General features: G+C 37.2%; 1 protein-coding gene across 3 annotated transcripts in view; it reads left to right on the forward strand.

Moving 5' to 3' along the window:
* Positions 1 to 18,613, forward strand: part of lrch2 (leucine-rich repeats and calponin homology (CH) domain containing 2) — a 180,439-nt gene that overhangs the window by 103,322 nt on the left and 58,504 nt on the right. For all 3 annotated transcript variants that reach the window (XM_059977329.1, XM_059977330.1, XM_059977331.1), the window contains exons 8-11: positions 6,143 to 6,254; positions 7,649 to 7,758; positions 10,310 to 10,374; positions 18,084 to 18,191. In XM_059977329.1, the coding sequence (XP_059833312.1) occupies positions 6,143 to 6,254; positions 7,649 to 7,758; positions 10,310 to 10,374; positions 18,084 to 18,191 (395 nt within the window). The remainder of the gene's footprint in view (positions 1 to 6,142; positions 6,255 to 7,648; positions 7,759 to 10,309; positions 10,375 to 18,083; positions 18,192 to 18,613) is intronic.

An 18,613-nucleotide genomic window follows, 5' to 3' on the forward strand; every position in this document is an offset into this window, starting at 1 on the left:
CCAATACCATCAACGCTGCCCTTGGCAACTTCTGCATCTCCTCAATTTCCAAGACATCGACCTTCACTTACTGATATAAATGAGATTAACCAAACAATTAGTTGGACTGGATTTGTCCTGCTTATGACAAACAAATAAAGCCTGGATACTATCCCTATTCTTGGATAGTGATGTAACAAGTGTGGAACAGTTTGGTTGAAGGTGCAGTTACCTCTGGACAGTAAACTCACAGTGCTCTAGTAACTATCTGACTGCTTCTACACTACTGTATCTGATGTGCTTGGTCATTTTAGCATATTGTGGAGTGAAACAAATTGGCAGAATGATGGCTTCTGTGATGAGAACCTTGGGTGTAAGATGAGATGAATAACGTATTTGGCACTTACTGCTGAATGTTTCTGACTTGTCTTTGACACTTTCACTATAGACCCAACTTTGCTGAGGATGCGGTGACATTGTATTAGCTGTTCAATTTCTACTACTCATGACTAGATATGATAGGAATGCAGAGTGTCTGCCTAATCCATTAATTATAAATTTGCTTTATGTTGTTGCTTGCTGTTTAATGCAGTTCTCAGTTGAGAAAATAGGCCTTCATGTGCATTGTGTACCGAGGATTTCAGAATTGGTTACATGGTGATAGCTTTAAAAAAATGTTGCTAATAATTAGTGGGTTACCGTAGTTGATTAAAATATGATTATTCTTATTGGTTTTGAATACTTGGTTTTCAAGTTAGTCACATTGCTGGACACTAGTATCATAAAGCGTATAATCTATTCCACGCTCCATCTTGAAAAGAAATTTCCTGTCTGGCAGAGTAAAAGATTCAACAATGTACCTAAAGCCTCTATGGCAAGAAAACAGTTGACATTTCTATTGACTCGAAAAGGCACATTATGGATAGCACAGAAAAGGTCATATCCTTGTGTTGAAAACACACAGAAACCAAACAATAGTAACGAAAAAGATTGATCACCTCTATAACTACCCGTCTGTCTGTCCCATCAGGCATCCCTTGCATTAATGGAAAAGTCCACATTTCTATTTATTTTACTTCGAGATGCAGCAAGGTGTAACAAGCCCTTCTGGCTCAACAAGCTCTGTCGCCCAATTGCACTCACATGACCAATTAAACTACCAACCCATATGTCTTTGAAATGTGGAAGGAAACCAAAGCACCTGGAGGAAGTCGTTGTGGTCATGGTCAAATGTACAAACTCCCTACAGACATCAGTGGGAATTGTATCTGGGTTGCTGGTGCTGTGAGGCATTATGTTAACCATAGTGCTGCCATGCTCACATACTCACAGAATCCGAGTCCTTTTAGAAACCGTAGAATTAGAATGGACATGAGATAGCATGTATTTTGGGGGGGGGGGGGGGATTTCCTGAGTAGCAAAAGAGAAAAGGATATCCTGTTTTCTTAGACAAGGATAGAGGGAGATCAGTGTTTGGGAAGTTTTTTGTTCTCTTTTGGACATTACTGATAAGTCATGTATTGGAGAGTGGATGAAACCTAAACTGGATGTTAGCAATCACTGTCATAGTTTTAATGTTGAAGCAACTTGGTTAGATAATCATTTTGTTCTGGACTGCATGTTTTTTTTAACAACTAAACGGATCCCATAGCTTTGATTGTATATAGTGATCGCATTTATTTTTTTGACTCAAAAGAAAAGGTAGAAAGTGGTCTTCTGTGATGATAATCACAGAAATACCACATTCTGTTTTTTTTTTTGGCTGAAAAAGTTTGCTGTGTTTGATGTCAGGTCAAAATCATTGGTCTAGTTTTATCACATCTTGTGCATTCAGAGTTTGTGAGAGATTTTCTCTGGGCCAGGGTGGAGGTAATGAACTGTGAAGGATGAGGAATTTGGAGTAATTTCAAGATTGTTTTATTGATATTTCTTTGGGTTATAAGAAAAGGCCATGACTATTGCTACAGAAACACAAGAAATTAAAATTTGAGGCTAGCTGGAAAGTCCTACAAAGTAAATAAAAATTATTTGAGAGATTTGAGTCAGTTTTGTGGTTGGCTATTTAGGTTATCTTGTGTTTGGTAGAAATGCCCAGCAAGTGGCAGTAGAGACCAGGTGATTCTGCTTTTAAGCTTACTTGTTCTCCAGGGAAGTCCTAAATTGCATTAGACTTCCAATTTCTTTTGCTGTTACTCCATGCTCTGCAAACTGGGATTTTAATTTACTTGTTTAAAAAAAGTCTTATTTTCATTTTGTAATATACTTTCATTTTACTCTTCATCTTGAATAGACATAATTTATTTAAATTGTTGTCAAATGAGATTATTATGCTTTTGCAAAGGCAACTTTTTAGTTTTCCTATATTTTTGTGTTTCAATTCAGTCACCACGTTTGAAGAGGCATTGTGAAAAGGGGCCACATTATTAATACAGGTAGCACAAATACATAGATACTGCTTGCCGGTGATGCATATGAAAGTTTATATCTCTAAATAAAAAATAAATAGTGTGGAACAGGGCTTTCTGACCTAATGAGCAGCACCGCCCAGCAACCATCCTATTTAATGTAGTCTAATCACAGGGCAATTTCCAATGACCAATTAACCTCCTAATCAGTATGTCTTTGGACTGTGGGAGGAAAACCATGCATTCACAGGGAGAAAGTACAAATTTTAAAGTCAGTGCCAGAATTGAACTGCAGAACATCCTGACCTGTAATAGCATTGTGCTAAACACTAGGCTACTGATTTGCTGATGTTCCAACTATATCTTTCTGACTTCGTTTTCAATCTGAGCTCCTTTTGATTGAAGGCAGTTTGTCATCCTAGTGCTGAGGGGTGAATCTAATCAGCATTGAAAAATCTACTGATGTCTAATATTAAAGACAACATGGCTTAACATGCCATTGGAGAAATAAAGGGGTACATGGATTTGTAACTAGGCAATGTTTAGCAAATTGAATTTTTTTGGAACTGGTTAAGGTAATTTAGAATGAAATGATTTTGGGGGATTTTTTTTAGATGTAGAGCCACCACCAAGCAGTTGAGAAGCTCTTCAATGGACAGTATTGGTTCAAGCTGCACACTGCACTGCTGCCGCAAAACAACAAATTTCATGTCATATAAGACAGTGATAATAAATCTGATTCCTATTGTGGAGTTGAAATTCCACAAGTGAAGTCAAATTATTGACCTAATTATGAAATTCTCTTGATATTAAGAGATTGAAGGAGTAATGGCAAATCTTGGACGACTAGTGACCAAAAAAATCTGTTGTGCCTATAATTTGTAAGTTACATTTGCATATTTAAGTGTGATGATGACAAAGAATGACATTGAAACTTAAATTATAAAATATATTGAACAGCAGTAAAATCTGGCAGAAGGATTTTATGTAAACAAATGCAAGATTACATTGTTAGGACATAATAAAATTTGGAAACCTATTCCCTTTCAATGCTGAAAAACTAGAGATATTGGAGATGTATGTGTATCACAAAAATGCAATTAATGAAAGGATTAAAAAAAAGTGACTTGTTAATGTAGGGCCAGATTTACAGGAGGATAAAAGTTGTGTTACAGTTGTATAAAACATTGCTGGGGCACTGAAAACCATTGTGGGTGCAAGGGTTTAGGAAGGATTTGATGGCCCTGGTAATGCAATGTATACTTAACAAAATGATATTTAACTCAACTACTTGAGTAATAAAATCCAGCATATTATTCCCTGGAATTTAGAATATTAAGCAGATGTTGGTTAAGGATTTTATGATAAGGGAATATGGCAAGGAGTTTTGGACCAACGCATTGTAGACTTAAAGATTAGTTGTGTTTCTTGGGACTGAATTGATGAAATATTTCTAAAGGGTAGTACAGATTTTAAAACCCACCTTCATAAAGTAACTGCTGCTCCTTCGGTTCTTTTGAAGTTTCAAGTTATCTTTTGGCTAGAGGTATTGTGGCAATGGATTAAAACTATGTCCAAAAGGCAAGAGAAACTCAACAGGTCAGGCAGCATCTATAGGGGGTAGAAATGGACAGTCGACATTTCGGGTTGATGCCCTTCATCACAACTTGAAGCATCAAGTATTCATTTCCCTCCATCAATGCTGCCTAACCTTATTTCCTCCGACTTGGTGCTCCAGATTACAGCATTTGCAGTCCCTTGTGTCTGCATGTTGATCGAAGGTTAGTTATTTAATTACAGAAGAGCAACCAGATTTCTGTTTTTCAAAAGTCTTAACTAAAGATTCAAATAGGGACAAACTTGAGATTCAAAAATTACACCAGATTGTGATAACTGCCACAATTATAGAATCATAGAGAAGCATATCAAAGAAACAGGCCATTGGCACCAAAACCTTCCATATCGTTGCCATCCATGTACCTATCCAAGCTTCCCTGAAATGTTGAAATCGAGCTTGCATGCACCACTTGTGCTGGCAGCTTATTCCACCCTCTCATGTCTTTCCGAATGAACAAATTTCCCCTCATGCTCCCCTTAAACTTCTCACCTTTTACCCTTAACTCATGACCTTTGGTTATAGTCCCATCCAACCTCAGTGGAAAAAATCTGCTTGCATTTCCCCTATCTGTACCCCTCATAATTTTGTATATCTCTATCAAATCTCCTCTCAATCTTCTACGTTATGAAGAATATAGTCCTAACCCATTCAATTTTTCCTTATAACTTAGGTCCTTATAACATCCTTGAGAATTTTCTCTGTACTCTTTCAATGTTATTTACATCTTTCCTATAGGCAGGTGACTAAAATTGCACACAATATTCCAAATTGGGCCTCACCTGTGTCTTGTACTACTTTAATATAAAATCCCATCTCCTGTACTCAGTACATTAATTTTTGAAGGCCAATATGCCAAAACCTTTCTTTATGACCCTGTCTATCTGTGATGCCACTTTCAACAAATTATGGACCTGTATTCTCAGATCCTTTTCTTCTGCTGCATTCCTCAGTGCCACTATGTAAGACCTACCCTGGTTGGTTCTACCAAAGTGCCGAACACCTGTTTTCATTAAATTCCATCTGTCATTTTTCAGCCCATTTTTCCAGCTGATACAAATCCCTCTGTGAGCCAGGATAACTTTCCTGACTGTCCACTACACCCCCAATCTTGGCGTCATCCACAAATTTATTGATCTATTTAACCACATTATTAACCAGATCATTGATACTGATGACAAACAGCACCATTTCCTGTGGTACACCATAATCACAGGCCTTTAATCAGAGAGGCAGCCCTCTACCACTCTCTAGCTTCTTCCATAAAGCTAATACCTAATCCAATTTGCTACCACATCCTGAAGCCCAAGCGACTGAATCTTCTTGCCAGCCTCCCATACAGGATTTTCTCAGATGCCTTACTAAAGTCCATGTAAACAACATCCACTGCCTTCTTTCCTGGTAACTTTCTGGAAAAACTACAATATTGGTTAGATATGACCTACCACACAGGAAGCCATGCTGACCATCCTTAACTGTCCATGTCCATCCAAATACTTGTATATCTGGTCCCTTAGAATACCTTCCAATAACTTTCCCACAACTGATGTCAGGCTCACTGGCCTATAATTTTCTTGTTTATGTTTAGAGCCTTTTTTAAACAGTGGGACAGCATTAACTATCCTCCAATCTTCTGGTACCTCTCTTGTCGCTAAGGTATAAATATCTTTGCTAGAGCCCCAGCAGTTTCTATACTTGCCTTCTGTAGGGTCCAAGGAGCTACCTTGTCAGGCCCTGGGGATTTATCCACCCTGATTCCACTAATGATATTCTTCTCCTTTATACTCAACCATCTCAGGGATCAATATACTGACAGTCTAATAAGACATAACTTCTGATGAGTAGTCATGTCTCCCATCTCTGACAGCAATGTTTTAGTTACTAAGAAGTACTTACTAAAAAAAGATAAAAGCCCAATAGTCATAGTCATTAACAGCTATTGTTGCAGCCAGCCCTCTAATTTGTACTAAGTTTCACAATTATCTCTTCTTTCCGGTTTGGAGAAAGTGGAAAGGTAACTATAATGATATATATATCTATATCTGACATTCTGAATCCTAAATGTTTTGACAACAGGTGCTGTTCTGCTTGGGTCAGATAGCCAGGTTCTCTTTTAAAATTGATCTTGTGTTTATTTGTTTAGCCCTCAGATGATGATACAGTTAGCATACATTCACAGTTATCTGAAATAGCCAAGGACATTCCTCTGAAATCAGACAATCATTTAACTGGAAATAAAGTGAATTCCCATAAAAGTAAGTATATTACAGATGTGTTTTAAATTAATGAATTATATTTTATTTTTAAATATAATTGTCATCAGTTTTCTTTTTCCCCAACTGTCTTTCCTCAAAAATGCTGACTTCTTGCTGAGGTAACATTTAAATGGGAGCTTGTTAACGTTTTAGAAGTTGCTAACTAACTCAGAAAGTTAGGTTTTTGAGACATTTGCATCACATGAAGTCTGATTAATGTGGGTTCCTGAAGACTTTTTTAAAAAAAAAAGTGGCTGGGTGATCAAGAAAGCTAATGGTCTTCCTCTTGGTAATGTGCTTGCAGCTGCCAAAGATGAGATTATTTAGTTGGAGATACTAGCCCTTCAAACTGGACTGCCCAGCAACCACCGATTTAACCTGAGCCTAAGGGATAATTTACAATGACCAATTAACCAACTAACTGGTACGCCTTTAGATTGTGGGAAGAACCAGGACCCAGAGAAAACCTACACATTCCACAGGGAAGATGTATAGATGATGGAATTGAACATTGAACTCCAACATTAATAGCCTCAAGCTGTATTAGTGTTGCACTAACTATGCCACTTTTAGCTAATTTTTTTGTAAACTGGAGTTTGAAACCAAAATACTCCTAACCCACACAGATTGACTACCTGTCGCAATAACATTAAGTAAAATGAGGTAACATTGGAATTGCTCAGGTAAACAAACATCTATGGAGAGTTTAAAAAAACAGAATTAACAATTGAAGTGGAGGAATTTTTGATAAAACTGAGAAAATTCATACCCCTGTTTTAAGTGTTTTTATAGCCTTTACATTTCCTGTCTTTGAATCTGTCTCTGCTCCTTAACTCAAATTTCTGTGATCATGCACTTTTGGCTTCTTGTCCCTACCTGATGGATTGATATACCTTTGAGAGAGTTGAAGGCTTAACTTTGGAAATTTTCTCCTTGACCTTATTTGACTCTGCATTTTTTTTCTCTGTGTACTGCTTCAGACCTATCTCTTTGCCAAACTTACGGTCACCTGATCAAATGTCTTTTTGTAGCCATGTTAGGTTGTTAACTGAGAATTAATGACATGGGAAACTTTAAGGAGTGCATTTGCACTTGAGTGGAAGTTATGATGAGACATATTCACTAAGCCATAAATGAACTTATTTATATAAAAAAGGTAAAATTTTGCTTTCAAAACACTTGCAGCACTTTAGTGTCATTGGGGAGTTAATCTGAAAAATTAAGATTTTCGGGATTCTGCTATGGGGTTTATTGCACTTTACACCAGTTTTTAAGTGACATTTTTTCATTTGCCTTCCATATTCCAAATACTTACCGGGTTGTGATTGAGCAAATAGCTATATCGTTCCTCACAGCTAGCAAGTTTTATACTTCCTATATATTCTGCATTTTAGGCTCAGTGGATCAGGAGCATTTTGACTTTATTGAGAATGCAGAAGAAGAAGAAACACCATCATCTGAAACAGATGTTCATCTAAGTGCTCCGTTTGTGACCTGTATAAAAGTAATGTATTTACTTATGCATATAATAACTAATAGCACATGTGTCTGTGTGAACATTAGCAATATTTACACCTTTGAATGCATGATAATTATTCATGCTTCAACAAATCTTTTTATCCACCAAAATGGACTGCACAGTGTTATTGCCATTGTCTCACAACTGAGGATCTACATGGCTTCTGCTGGATACTCAGGTTTAATGTCATTTCCCAAATTTTGTGGTGGTGTATTAAGTAAATTATTCTGTGCTGCACATAAATAAGAAAATAATCACTTGTTGATTGTTGAAAGAGATGATGGGCACGAGAGAGAAATCAGTTGGTGGGACACGGAAATAAGCGTAGTTGGTTTTGGTGGGATTATGCTTGTGAAATTTAGCATTGACCTAATGGACTGAAAGATCTCCAAATTTAAAAAAATGCACCCCTTAAAATTTCTTCTAGGTTTATCATGTTTCAATCCTGGACAGTCCGGTGGCAATAGTTATAAGACTATTAAAGTTATGAAAGCTGGAGTTACAGATTGTTGCACAGCACAGTGTCTGTTATTAGTGCTATTGGATAAATGTGGATACCTACCCCAAAAAAAATTCTTGTTTTTCTAGAAACTTAGAAGCTTAGTTTTCTGTAGCTTGTCACACCGCTCGAATCTGGCTGTTATATAGGTTAATTCTTATCACTGAAATGTTGTTAGCTCTAGTCTGAATATGAGATGACCACAACTTTTTTGTTCTCCTGTTTCTTCCTTTGTTCTTGTAACATTTAATAAAACAGCTATAAGTAACAAGTCTTATGCCTTATTCTTGACATCCAACAAACCTTTGAATTGCAGAAACACCAGGATTCATGATAATCTAATTTTGAAACCTAGAAATCAATGCACCACAAGCAAAATGCTGGAGGAACTCAACAGGTCAGGCAATATCTATGGAAAGGAATAGGTGGTCGATGTTTCAGGCCAAGACATTTTTTTAAGACTGAGAAGGAAGGGGGAAGATGCCAGAATAAAAGGTTGGGAGGGGAAGGAAGCACCTTTTTATTCTGTGTTCTTCCCTCTTCCTTCTCAGTTCTGAAGATGAGTCTTTGCCTGAAACATCTATTCATTTCCATACATGCTGCCTAACCTGCTAAGTTCCTCCAGCATTTTACAATTGTTGCTTCGGATTTCCAGCTTTTGCAGACTTTCTTGTGTGCAAAAATAAATGTTTTCACTTTTTAGCTATAAAAACTTTATCTCAAATCGGTTAGGATATGCTTTTGAGGAGCTTTACTCTCCCTACTGCTGATTTTCCTTTTATTTCCTAGAACATACATTTTCTATTCCTTTTCCCTAAATCTGAGGGGTTTCTCCATTGGTCAGGGTCAACTATAGGTGTTGTGCCTTGGCTGTCTACATTCAGTTGATACGCAAGCCAAGGAAGTATGATGTGAAGAGCAAATTGTTGCTAATGCAGCAAGCTCCTCCACCTCTCTATGCAGCTGATAAATCCAAAAGAGTTGCAGAGGCCAATACAGTTTGGCACCAATGTTGTCACAGGAGTTGCCTGTCAGCATTGAACTCAACGTAGGTACTGTATTAAGGACTGAAGCTCTGAATTTTTCCTCGAACGATTTACTCCCAAAGCTTTCCCCATGAATGGCAAGACAGCAGAGGTTTGAGATCATCTCCTAGATGAGCGGCCATCCATGACTGACGAACCTCATCTGCCAAAAGCAACTGGTTTTAAGGCATCAGTAACCTGCCCTTACCATTAAACTGTTCTGCTGGGCTTGATAGCTAAGCAACATGTTAAATGCACGTTATTTAATAGGTTGTGGGAATTTATCTCTACTACACCCCTAACCTACCGACAGCATTAAGGAACCTCCCAAAAACTACATTTCTTGTACCTTTAGAATTTTCCCTTTGTTCTCTGAAGGTACCAGTGTATTCTTCAATTAATCTTGCTTCAGTTGTTTGTGTAATGTGAGAATGTTCATAGTGGATTTACTGTACTAGTTTATATATTTTAGATAAAAATCATTTGAATCCTCAGCCAATTTTGGAGTCTGATATTAGTTACACTTACATCTTTTGCATCTGCAAGCTGCAAGCTATCAATAAGCAGTACAATACAGTACATTTTTAAAAGATTTTTTCTTCTTGTAAAAGTGCCTTAATTTTATCAAAAGCCATCTGTCAGGTTCTTTACTACATTTCTCTTGTCAATAAACTTAAGTGACTGCCTAAATTTATCAAGCTTGACTTTCCTTTGTTTTATTAAAATATGCTCCTGTTGTTTTCTTTCAATGAATATCAACAGTTAGAGGAAATTAAGCACAGTTTTTTATTTGTATTGCCTGTGCTTGACAGATCACTCCATGCTGATCGAGATTGAGCTCTGTTTCAATTTTGGCACACACTTCCTTGAATATTATCTTCAGTCCTATTTCTAACAAATGCTTTTGGGGAAACGCTAGTAATAGTTTACAAAGATTCTTGATAGACGTGTCCTTATTTGCAACTTAATTTGAATCATAACAATAACATTTCAATATTCCTTTGTGTTTCAGGACCAAGGAAAGCTGCCTGAAAAATCACAGCTTATGGAAGAAAATAATTGGGAAGATAAACCAAGGTATGAACTTGGAGCTGCTTACTCAGATCTTAAAAAAGATCTTAAAAGCACTGTATTTTTGTATTTAAATTAGCAATTAATCACACAGAAATAAACCTTCCAGCAAATTATTTTTCAGTGGATAAGAAGGAAGGTAGGAGCTGCTCAATTCATGTTGTGTACATGTGATTCCAAAATGTATCTTAATTGCTACCTTTTGGTCATATTGGTAAAATTTGAATTCTATATAGTATGGTGACAGTAGTGCATGGATGAAAGATTGACTAAAAAAAAGAAAGCAACTTTGCCCCTATTTTGAATGAAAGGAAGATATATAGTGAAGGTATCCAAGATACTGATAAAACACCTAGATGAGAAGGTGTAAACCAGATCAGCAAATTAGTGAAAGACACCAAGATTGGAGGCATGGTGGACCACAAGGAACAGTATCAAAGCCTTCAGCAGGATGTAAAGCAGCTATAAAAATGGGGTGAAAAATGGCAGATTGGAATTTAATGTGAGGTGTTGCACTGAGAGGACAAGCCAGGGTAGAACTTGCATAGCGAATGCTAGGGCAATAAGGAGTATGGTAGAACAGGAGGACGAGGAATACAGATCCATAATTCCTTGAAAGTGGTGTCACTGATAGGATTGTAAAAGGAGCTTTTGGCATATTGGCCCCGATATATTGAAGTATTGAGTTGGAGATGGGATGTTAAGTTGAAGTTTTATAAAACATTGCTGAGGCCAGATTTGGAGTATTGTGTGTAGTTCTGGTAATCTGCCTACAGGAAAGATAATAAGATTGGAAAAAGTGCTGAGAAAATTCACAAGGATGTTGCTTGGATTTAAGGACCTGAGTTGTAGGGAAAGGTTAAATAGATTAGGAATTATTCTCTGGACTGTAGGAGAATGAGGGGAGATTTGATACGGAGAGACAGCATTGAGGGGTATAGATAGGGTAAGTGCAAGCATGTTTTTTCATTGAGGTTGGGTGAGACTAAAACCAGAGGTCATGAGCTAAGAGTGAAATTTGAAATATTTAACGAAGACATACTTCACTCAGAGGGTGGTGAGAGTATAAAATGAGTTGGCAGCAGAAGTGGTGGATGCAGGTTTGATTTCAACATTTAAGACAAGTTTGGATAAATACATGAATATGAGTGGTATAGCGGGCTATGGTCCAGGTGCCGGTTATTAGGACTAGGCAGAATAACAGATCTCCACAGACTCAATAGGCCATAGGTTCTGTTTCTGTGTTGTAATGATCTATTGCTCAATGATTCCATCTGGAAGATAGAATTTTTATTTGAGGATATAGAGCATGATTTTAAATTTGCTAATTAAGCAAAACTTAAACATAGTAATGAGAAAGGAATATGATAAGACCAGGTGGTTTATTCACAAATTGGCAGAACAGGTACCTCAGATAATTGTTCTGTTTAGCAAAAATGCTGCTGATTGATTTTGATAGTAACAATGAGGAAAAGCTGGGTGTGCACTATGGTAGAAAGTTATATGGATTACAGGAAAACAAATAGATTTCAGCACCAAGTGTTGAAAATACTTAGGTCATGTAGCATCTGTGAAAAGACAAAGTGTTATAGTTTATGATTTTTAAGGTCATGAGACAGGAACACTTGTCTATTCCCCCCCCCCCCCTCCACCCCACCCACACTGTTCCCAGATCTTTTAAGCATTTCTAACACATCCTGTTTTGACATCAGATTAGCAGTGCAGGCTGACTCTATTCAGATAACTAATTTCCCCTTGCACAATAGTCAGGTCACTACCCAAAAAATTAAAATTATGGAATAAAATTCTGTCTCATTGGAATTCTTTTTAAAAAGCTAAACAAAAATAGTTTACTATATTTTAAATTTATTTCTTGATGTAGCTTCACATTATGGAAAATCACAATGCGGACCATCTTCTTTGTAACACATGTTTGCTCCTGCTCTCTTCCCCCCCCCCCACCCTGCCCCTGAAATGCAGGGGCCACATGTCTTTGTGTTTTTATATCTTCTGCACACGTTCAGATTTTTGAAGGCGATTATATCATTATTTCAAATCCTATGTCCTGTGTTAATTGCTTGGTTATCTACTACTAGTGAATTATGCCAACTTTATATAAAACACTGTTTTGCTACAGCTGGAGTACTGGATCGCATTCTTAGCACTATAGTGCAGAATGGATGTTGTATTGTTAAGGAGGATTTAAAAGATTTTATTTAGAATAGTTCCAGGTATTAGGATAATGCTTTGTGGCTAAGTAGAGAAGTTGTGTGATTCTTAAATCTTAGAAACTAACAGGAACACTAACAATTGTCTTCACTTCACTAATAGCAAAGAATATAAATAAAGTTCTTTTCCATCGGCTGTTGTTAAAGTGTTCAAGTTAAAGTTGATTTGTAATGACACTAGAGAGGCATGAAAAATAAGCAATTAACGAACAAGAATTTAAGATTTGGATTGCAATGTTAGGGTGGTGGATGATAGTCCAATAATGTGTCCAAATGGAATTAGGCATGTGAATTGCTATAGCAGATAAACTTGCGGTTTTATTTAACCAAAAACATCTATTCTTCATAAAATTTCTAAAACTAACAGTCTGTTTCCTGGCAAGAATATATCTTGCAGTGGAATCTGTCAGCTGTGTTGGAAGTGTGCCGAGAAACCTTCAGGACTCATGTAGTAGCTATTTAACACTGAGTTTGAATGTTGTGAATTGTGAGACATTTATAGTTCATGAGGATTCAGCATGGCTTATTCTGATCATGCTGGTCAAAAATGCATTTAAGTTAATGCCACTTCTCAAATCTTCCTTGATATCAAATGCAACATCAGTTTTTATTTTTATTTTTTTATCATTAGCAAACTAATTGTGGAGCCTACATGTAAGTGAACATAAATGATGTTTACTTTGTGAAACAAGCAACCCAGTATTGAACAATGCAGAACTTCACTGTATTCCTCATTAACTGATAGCCAAAAGCATTTCTTGATTCCACCGGTCCAAGGGTCCAATACTTAATGCAGTTTGTCACTTTCCCTTGGAATTTGAGCTTTTAATTTCATGATTGATCTGTCATATGGCACTTCATAAAATGGTTTACTATAATCCATATATTCTGCAATAAATGTGCTATTCTCATCAATTTTGAGAATATATAATTTTAAGTCCTCATCCTAAACTGCATTACCTCTCCTCTCCATATTAAACTGCATTTGACAGAATTTCATCCACTCATGTGTCTACAATGTTTTCCACAGCAGAATTAAAATGTCCTCATCACAACAAAACTTGTTCTTTCACAAATTTTTGAATGAGTAACAAAGCTGAAAACCTCATTTTTTGATTCCTTTTCCAAGTTGTTGTAAATAGTAAACAATAGAGTGCCAGTAGCTGCTTTGTAGGGTACTCACTACATGCATCTTTCAAACCTGAAAAGAACCCATTTATTTCAGTAACAATAGTCGTGAAGGGTCTCTGCCTGAAACATTGACTCTTTATTCATTTCCATAGATGGTGCCTGACCTGCTGAGTTCCTCCAACATTTTGTGTGTGTTACATTTATTTAATGTGACTGCCAGATTTCAATCCATGTTAACACACTTCATCCAGTAATTTGAACTCTAAATTTATGGACCAGTCTTCATGTTGCACCTTGCCAAATTTAAATACACTGCATCTACCGAATCAGTTGGATTGAGCTTCTCTATGAATGGCCTACTAATGTACCTCCAGCATTTTGTGTGTATAACTCACTGTAGTTCCATGTTTTCATTTTTAAAATGAGTAAGTCATCTTGGCTGATTTCTAAAATCCACAGCACCAATATGAAAGTACAAGGGCAGGGTCAAGAACAGAACTTCTGGAACTGGGAGAACATGAAAGTGTCATGTTCCATATATGTACCAGTGATGTAGCGAAGATGATCAGGTCCTGCAAGTCAAGTACAGGGAGCTAAAGAAGTAATTAAAATGTGGAATCTCCAAATGTAATAATTCTGGATTACAGTTGGTGCTGTGCATGGGTGAGCGTAGAAACTGCAAATGGATGGCTGGCGAAGAGACACTGTCGTAGATGGGGCTTTAGTCTCTTGAGTCATTGGGATTGGTTCAATGGGCATGTAATCTGTGGTAAGACTGCATTTTTTGTGGAGAATTTGCTAGTGCTTTTGAGGAGATTTAAATTGGCAGGCTGAGGTGAAAAAGGCAACAGTTTGAGAGTGCACTTGCTAGTGAATCTGGAAGGCAGAGAGATGGGTTTGGAAACCAGAGCAAGCAAAGCTTTTATCTCAAGTTAAGGAAATGCTTAATAGTTCATATATCAATCCAGTGAGTGCAGGTTGTAAAGGTAATGAATTAAGGATGCAGATAAGCATTTTATCTATTACTTGAAATATGGCTTAGTGGAATAATGGTTCACTATTCCCAACTTCAGCATTTGCAAATAAGGTAGATGGGAGATTGCTGAAAAGATGCACAGATAAAGCTCCTTGGATTGAACTGACTCACAGAAAATAAGGAAAATTGCATTTCGTGATGATCAAACAAGTTTTATGTAAATCCTAAGAGTAACAGTAATGAATATGGGATTTCAAGTACAAGTATCCTAAGAAAAACTGGAGCTGACAATAGAACACAAAAGCAATTCTAAAGTTCATTCAAAAGATCTTTTTTTAATTAATAAACTGAGGCTAATAGGAAAGGGCTTTGGGGAGCTGCAATGGCAAGGTAGGCAGTGGGTAGTCAGTGATCGTAACCCACTTAGATTTAGAGTGTTTATAGAAATTGACAAATAAAACCCTTAAATAAAATTGTGGCATGGACAAATTTAGTGAGAATAGAAAAAGCCACTTGAAAATCAATCATATCAGGATAGTGAAAGATAATCAAGTGGGAGATGGTGATAATTCAGGAGAAATTTATAATTAAACAAAAGGTGGATTGCTCAAACCTAGATTCTTGTGAAGGTTGGGGAATATCTAAGGCATGAGAAAGCAAGTTATGGCAAGTATGAGCACTGAACATGGCAGAATGCCTTGTATGATCCAGTTGGTTGGAGGCTTTTAATCTGAGGTTGGGAGAGTTCATGATGAGCATGTTCTTTTTAGAATGAAGGGAAAGGCCTTCAAGATTAGGGAACCCTGGTCAATGAGGAAGATTGAAACTGTCAAGAAAAAGGCATATCAGGCATGGGCAGTTGTACAAATTGCTTAAGGAAATTAAGTTATGTAAGAACAGAATTAAGAAGGAACTCAGGGCAGAAAGGGGGAAAACATGAGATAGCCTTGGCAGATAAGTAAAGGTGAATCTAGTAATTCTAAAAGCCCATTAAAAGTGAGAAAGTAACTGGAGAGAAAAGGTTCTTCTTTAGCATCAGCGTAGTTGCTTGTGTGGAGCTGGGAAGATGGGCATGGTCCTAAATGAATATTTCCTGTCTGCTGTTACTGTGGAGCAGGTTATGGAAATGGGGATTTGGGAATGGGAACAGTGAATTCCTGAAACCTGCCCAAATCTGTCCACAATGAAAGAAGACATGCTGGCAGCCTTAAAGCACATAAAAGTGGATAAATCCCTCAGGTTAGACCAAGTGCTTCCCAGGACATTACTGAAAGATTGGAAAGAAGTTGCTGGGTGTCCTGAAGAGATATTTGTGAACTAGCAAAAAACTAAAGAGTGATTAATTCAGCCATGGCCTCCTCCACTGTCCCTATTCCCATTCTGATATGTCTATCCATGGCCTCCTGTACTGTCAAGATGAAGCCATACTCAGGTTGGAGGAACAACACCTTATATACTGGCTGGGTAGCCTCCAACCTGATGGTTAATGCCCCCTTCCCCTTCTTACCCCATCCCTGACATATTTAGTTGTGTGTTTTTTGTTCTCTCTCTCTGCCCATCACTCTGCCTGTTCTCCATCTCCCTCTGGTGCTCCCCTCCCCCTTTCTTTCTCCCGAGGCCTCCTGTCCCATGATCCTTTCCCTTCTCCAGCTCTGTATCACTTTCGCCAATCACCTTTCCAGCTCTTAGCTTCATCCCACCCCCTCCGGTCTTCTCCTATCATTTCGCATTTTCCCCCTATCCCCCCCCCCCACTACTTTCAAATCTCTTAGTATCTTTCCTTTCAGTTAGTCCTGATGAAGGGTCTTGGCCCGAAACGTCAACAGTGCTTCTCCTTATAGATGCTGCCTGGCCTGCTGGGTTCCACCAGCATTTTGTGTGTGTAGGGTGATTAATGTTGCCTTTTTTTTATTTAAAAAGGGCTGCAAGGACAGTCTATGAAAATACAGGCTGGTGAGTCTAACATCAGTGATGGGAAAATTGCTGGAGGGGATTCTGCAAGACACGATCTACCTCTGTTTGGAAAGGCAAGGATTGATTCAGATTAGTTGCCTTAGCTTTGTTCATGGGAAGTTCTCAATTTGACTGAGTGTTTTAGAGTGACCAAGAGGATTGTTAAGAACATGGTGGCATTAGCAAGTTCTTTAATGAGCTCCCACATTTCGGTTTGTTTGGGATCCAGGGTGAGCTAGACAATTGAATACAAAATTACCATGTTGTGTTGTTAAGTAAAGGGTTGTTTCAGATTGGAAGCCTATGACCAGTGGTGTGCTGCAAGAATTTGTACTGGGTCCACTGTTGTTTGTCATCTATATTGACAGTTTATCTGAGATTCCTTTGATATAGTAAATTTGTGAATGACACCAACATAAATGGTATAATGGACAATGAAGGAGATTATCTAAGATTATAGTTGGATCTAAATCAACTGGAAAATGGGACAAGCATTGGCAAATGGTAGTTAACTTTAAAATACAAAGAGTTTATTTTGGTAAGTTTGTTTGGCAGTCACTGGACTGACGGGCCTGGTTTTTTTTGCTGTATCTCTTAAAGATTTGAGATTAAGCCAAAGCTCATTAATGTTTAGGAGAATGGGAGGTGGTATTATTAAAACAAGTCTTTGAAGAAGGGAGACAGGATTTGCATAAAGAGCATGTTTACTTGGCAGAGATTTCTGGAACTAGAAGGCATCCTTTCAAAATAAAGGGTTGTCTCGAGAGATGAGAAATGTCTCTTCTCAATTAGCCTTGATTCTTTGGAATTCTCTGCCCTCAGAGAGCTGTGGTGGTGGAATCATTAAATATATTAAAGACAGAAACTGGTAAGCCTCTAAACAACAAATGGATTTAGGGGTATAGAATGTGTTATACAAGTTTCTTCCATTTGTCGCATTCCCTGGGCACATGTTTGACTAGGTAAAACACATTTTGGATACAGAAGGCTGATGTACCTTCATTTACGCGAACATAATTTAAAAACCTGATTTAATTTTCAGATCAAAACTTCATTAACATAGTTTTGCTAGTTTGATAGGAATATAACTTTTTATAATTTAACATCCGTTAATATACTGAGCAACGCACTGCTTCACCCCATCATATGTGTAATCTATTGAAGTTGCACTCAATTAAAGTTTTGACAATTCTGAATTATTTTAGTTTGCATCCAATCCCTGCATTCTCTTAATACCATCCAAAATGATTCACAAAGAAAAGATGGGCAATGCATGCAACTATTAAATTTATTGCTTTGTTGAAAAAATTTAAACTTGTCATTGCAGAGTTCAGGGGATTTTTTTTCTCTGAAGAAGATTGTAGGTATTATTCTGTTTGTTCTGGAGGTGGTTTCACAAAATAATTAATTAATTTGTGAAACTGCAGGCGCTCAAGTGAAATGCAACAAATATTTCGAGATGAGGATGAGTTGAAGGAAGTTATGGATTTGCGTAAAATAGCAGCTCAAATATTACAGCAGGAACCACAGAACAGGTATTATAAATGTTTGTGTATTGTGAATAGAACATTTGAAACGGCAATCCTTTCGGTGTAATAAAATTTGTAAAGCTGCAATTCAATGTAACTAAATTATGCAGCTTGCTGGAGATATGTAGTTGCTTAGTACAATCTTTGTATGGTTTAAGCCGTTAACACTGACTTTCATTATTGTATTTAATTAGTTTGTTATTTTTATTGCAGTAATTCTTCAAGATATCAGAAGTAGATTGCCTGGAAAGGTTTTGTAGCAGACATAAATTTGCATCTGTTGGGCTTTTTCGTAAATTTTATCTGTAAAGATGGCCAGAAATAGAGTTTTAAATATGGATTTCAGGGAAAGAAATAGAATTGTTAGTGAACTGCATTTGGGAACAATTGTCTATGCTTCACCTTTTATGTGCTTTTGCTTTCTCTTC

This window comes from Hypanus sabinus, chromosome 8 (assembly GCF_030144855.1).
Source record: "Hypanus sabinus isolate sHypSab1 chromosome 8, sHypSab1.hap1, whole genome shotgun sequence".
Taxonomy (NCBI): Eukaryota; Metazoa; Chordata; class Chondrichthyes; order Myliobatiformes; family Dasyatidae; genus Hypanus; species Hypanus sabinus.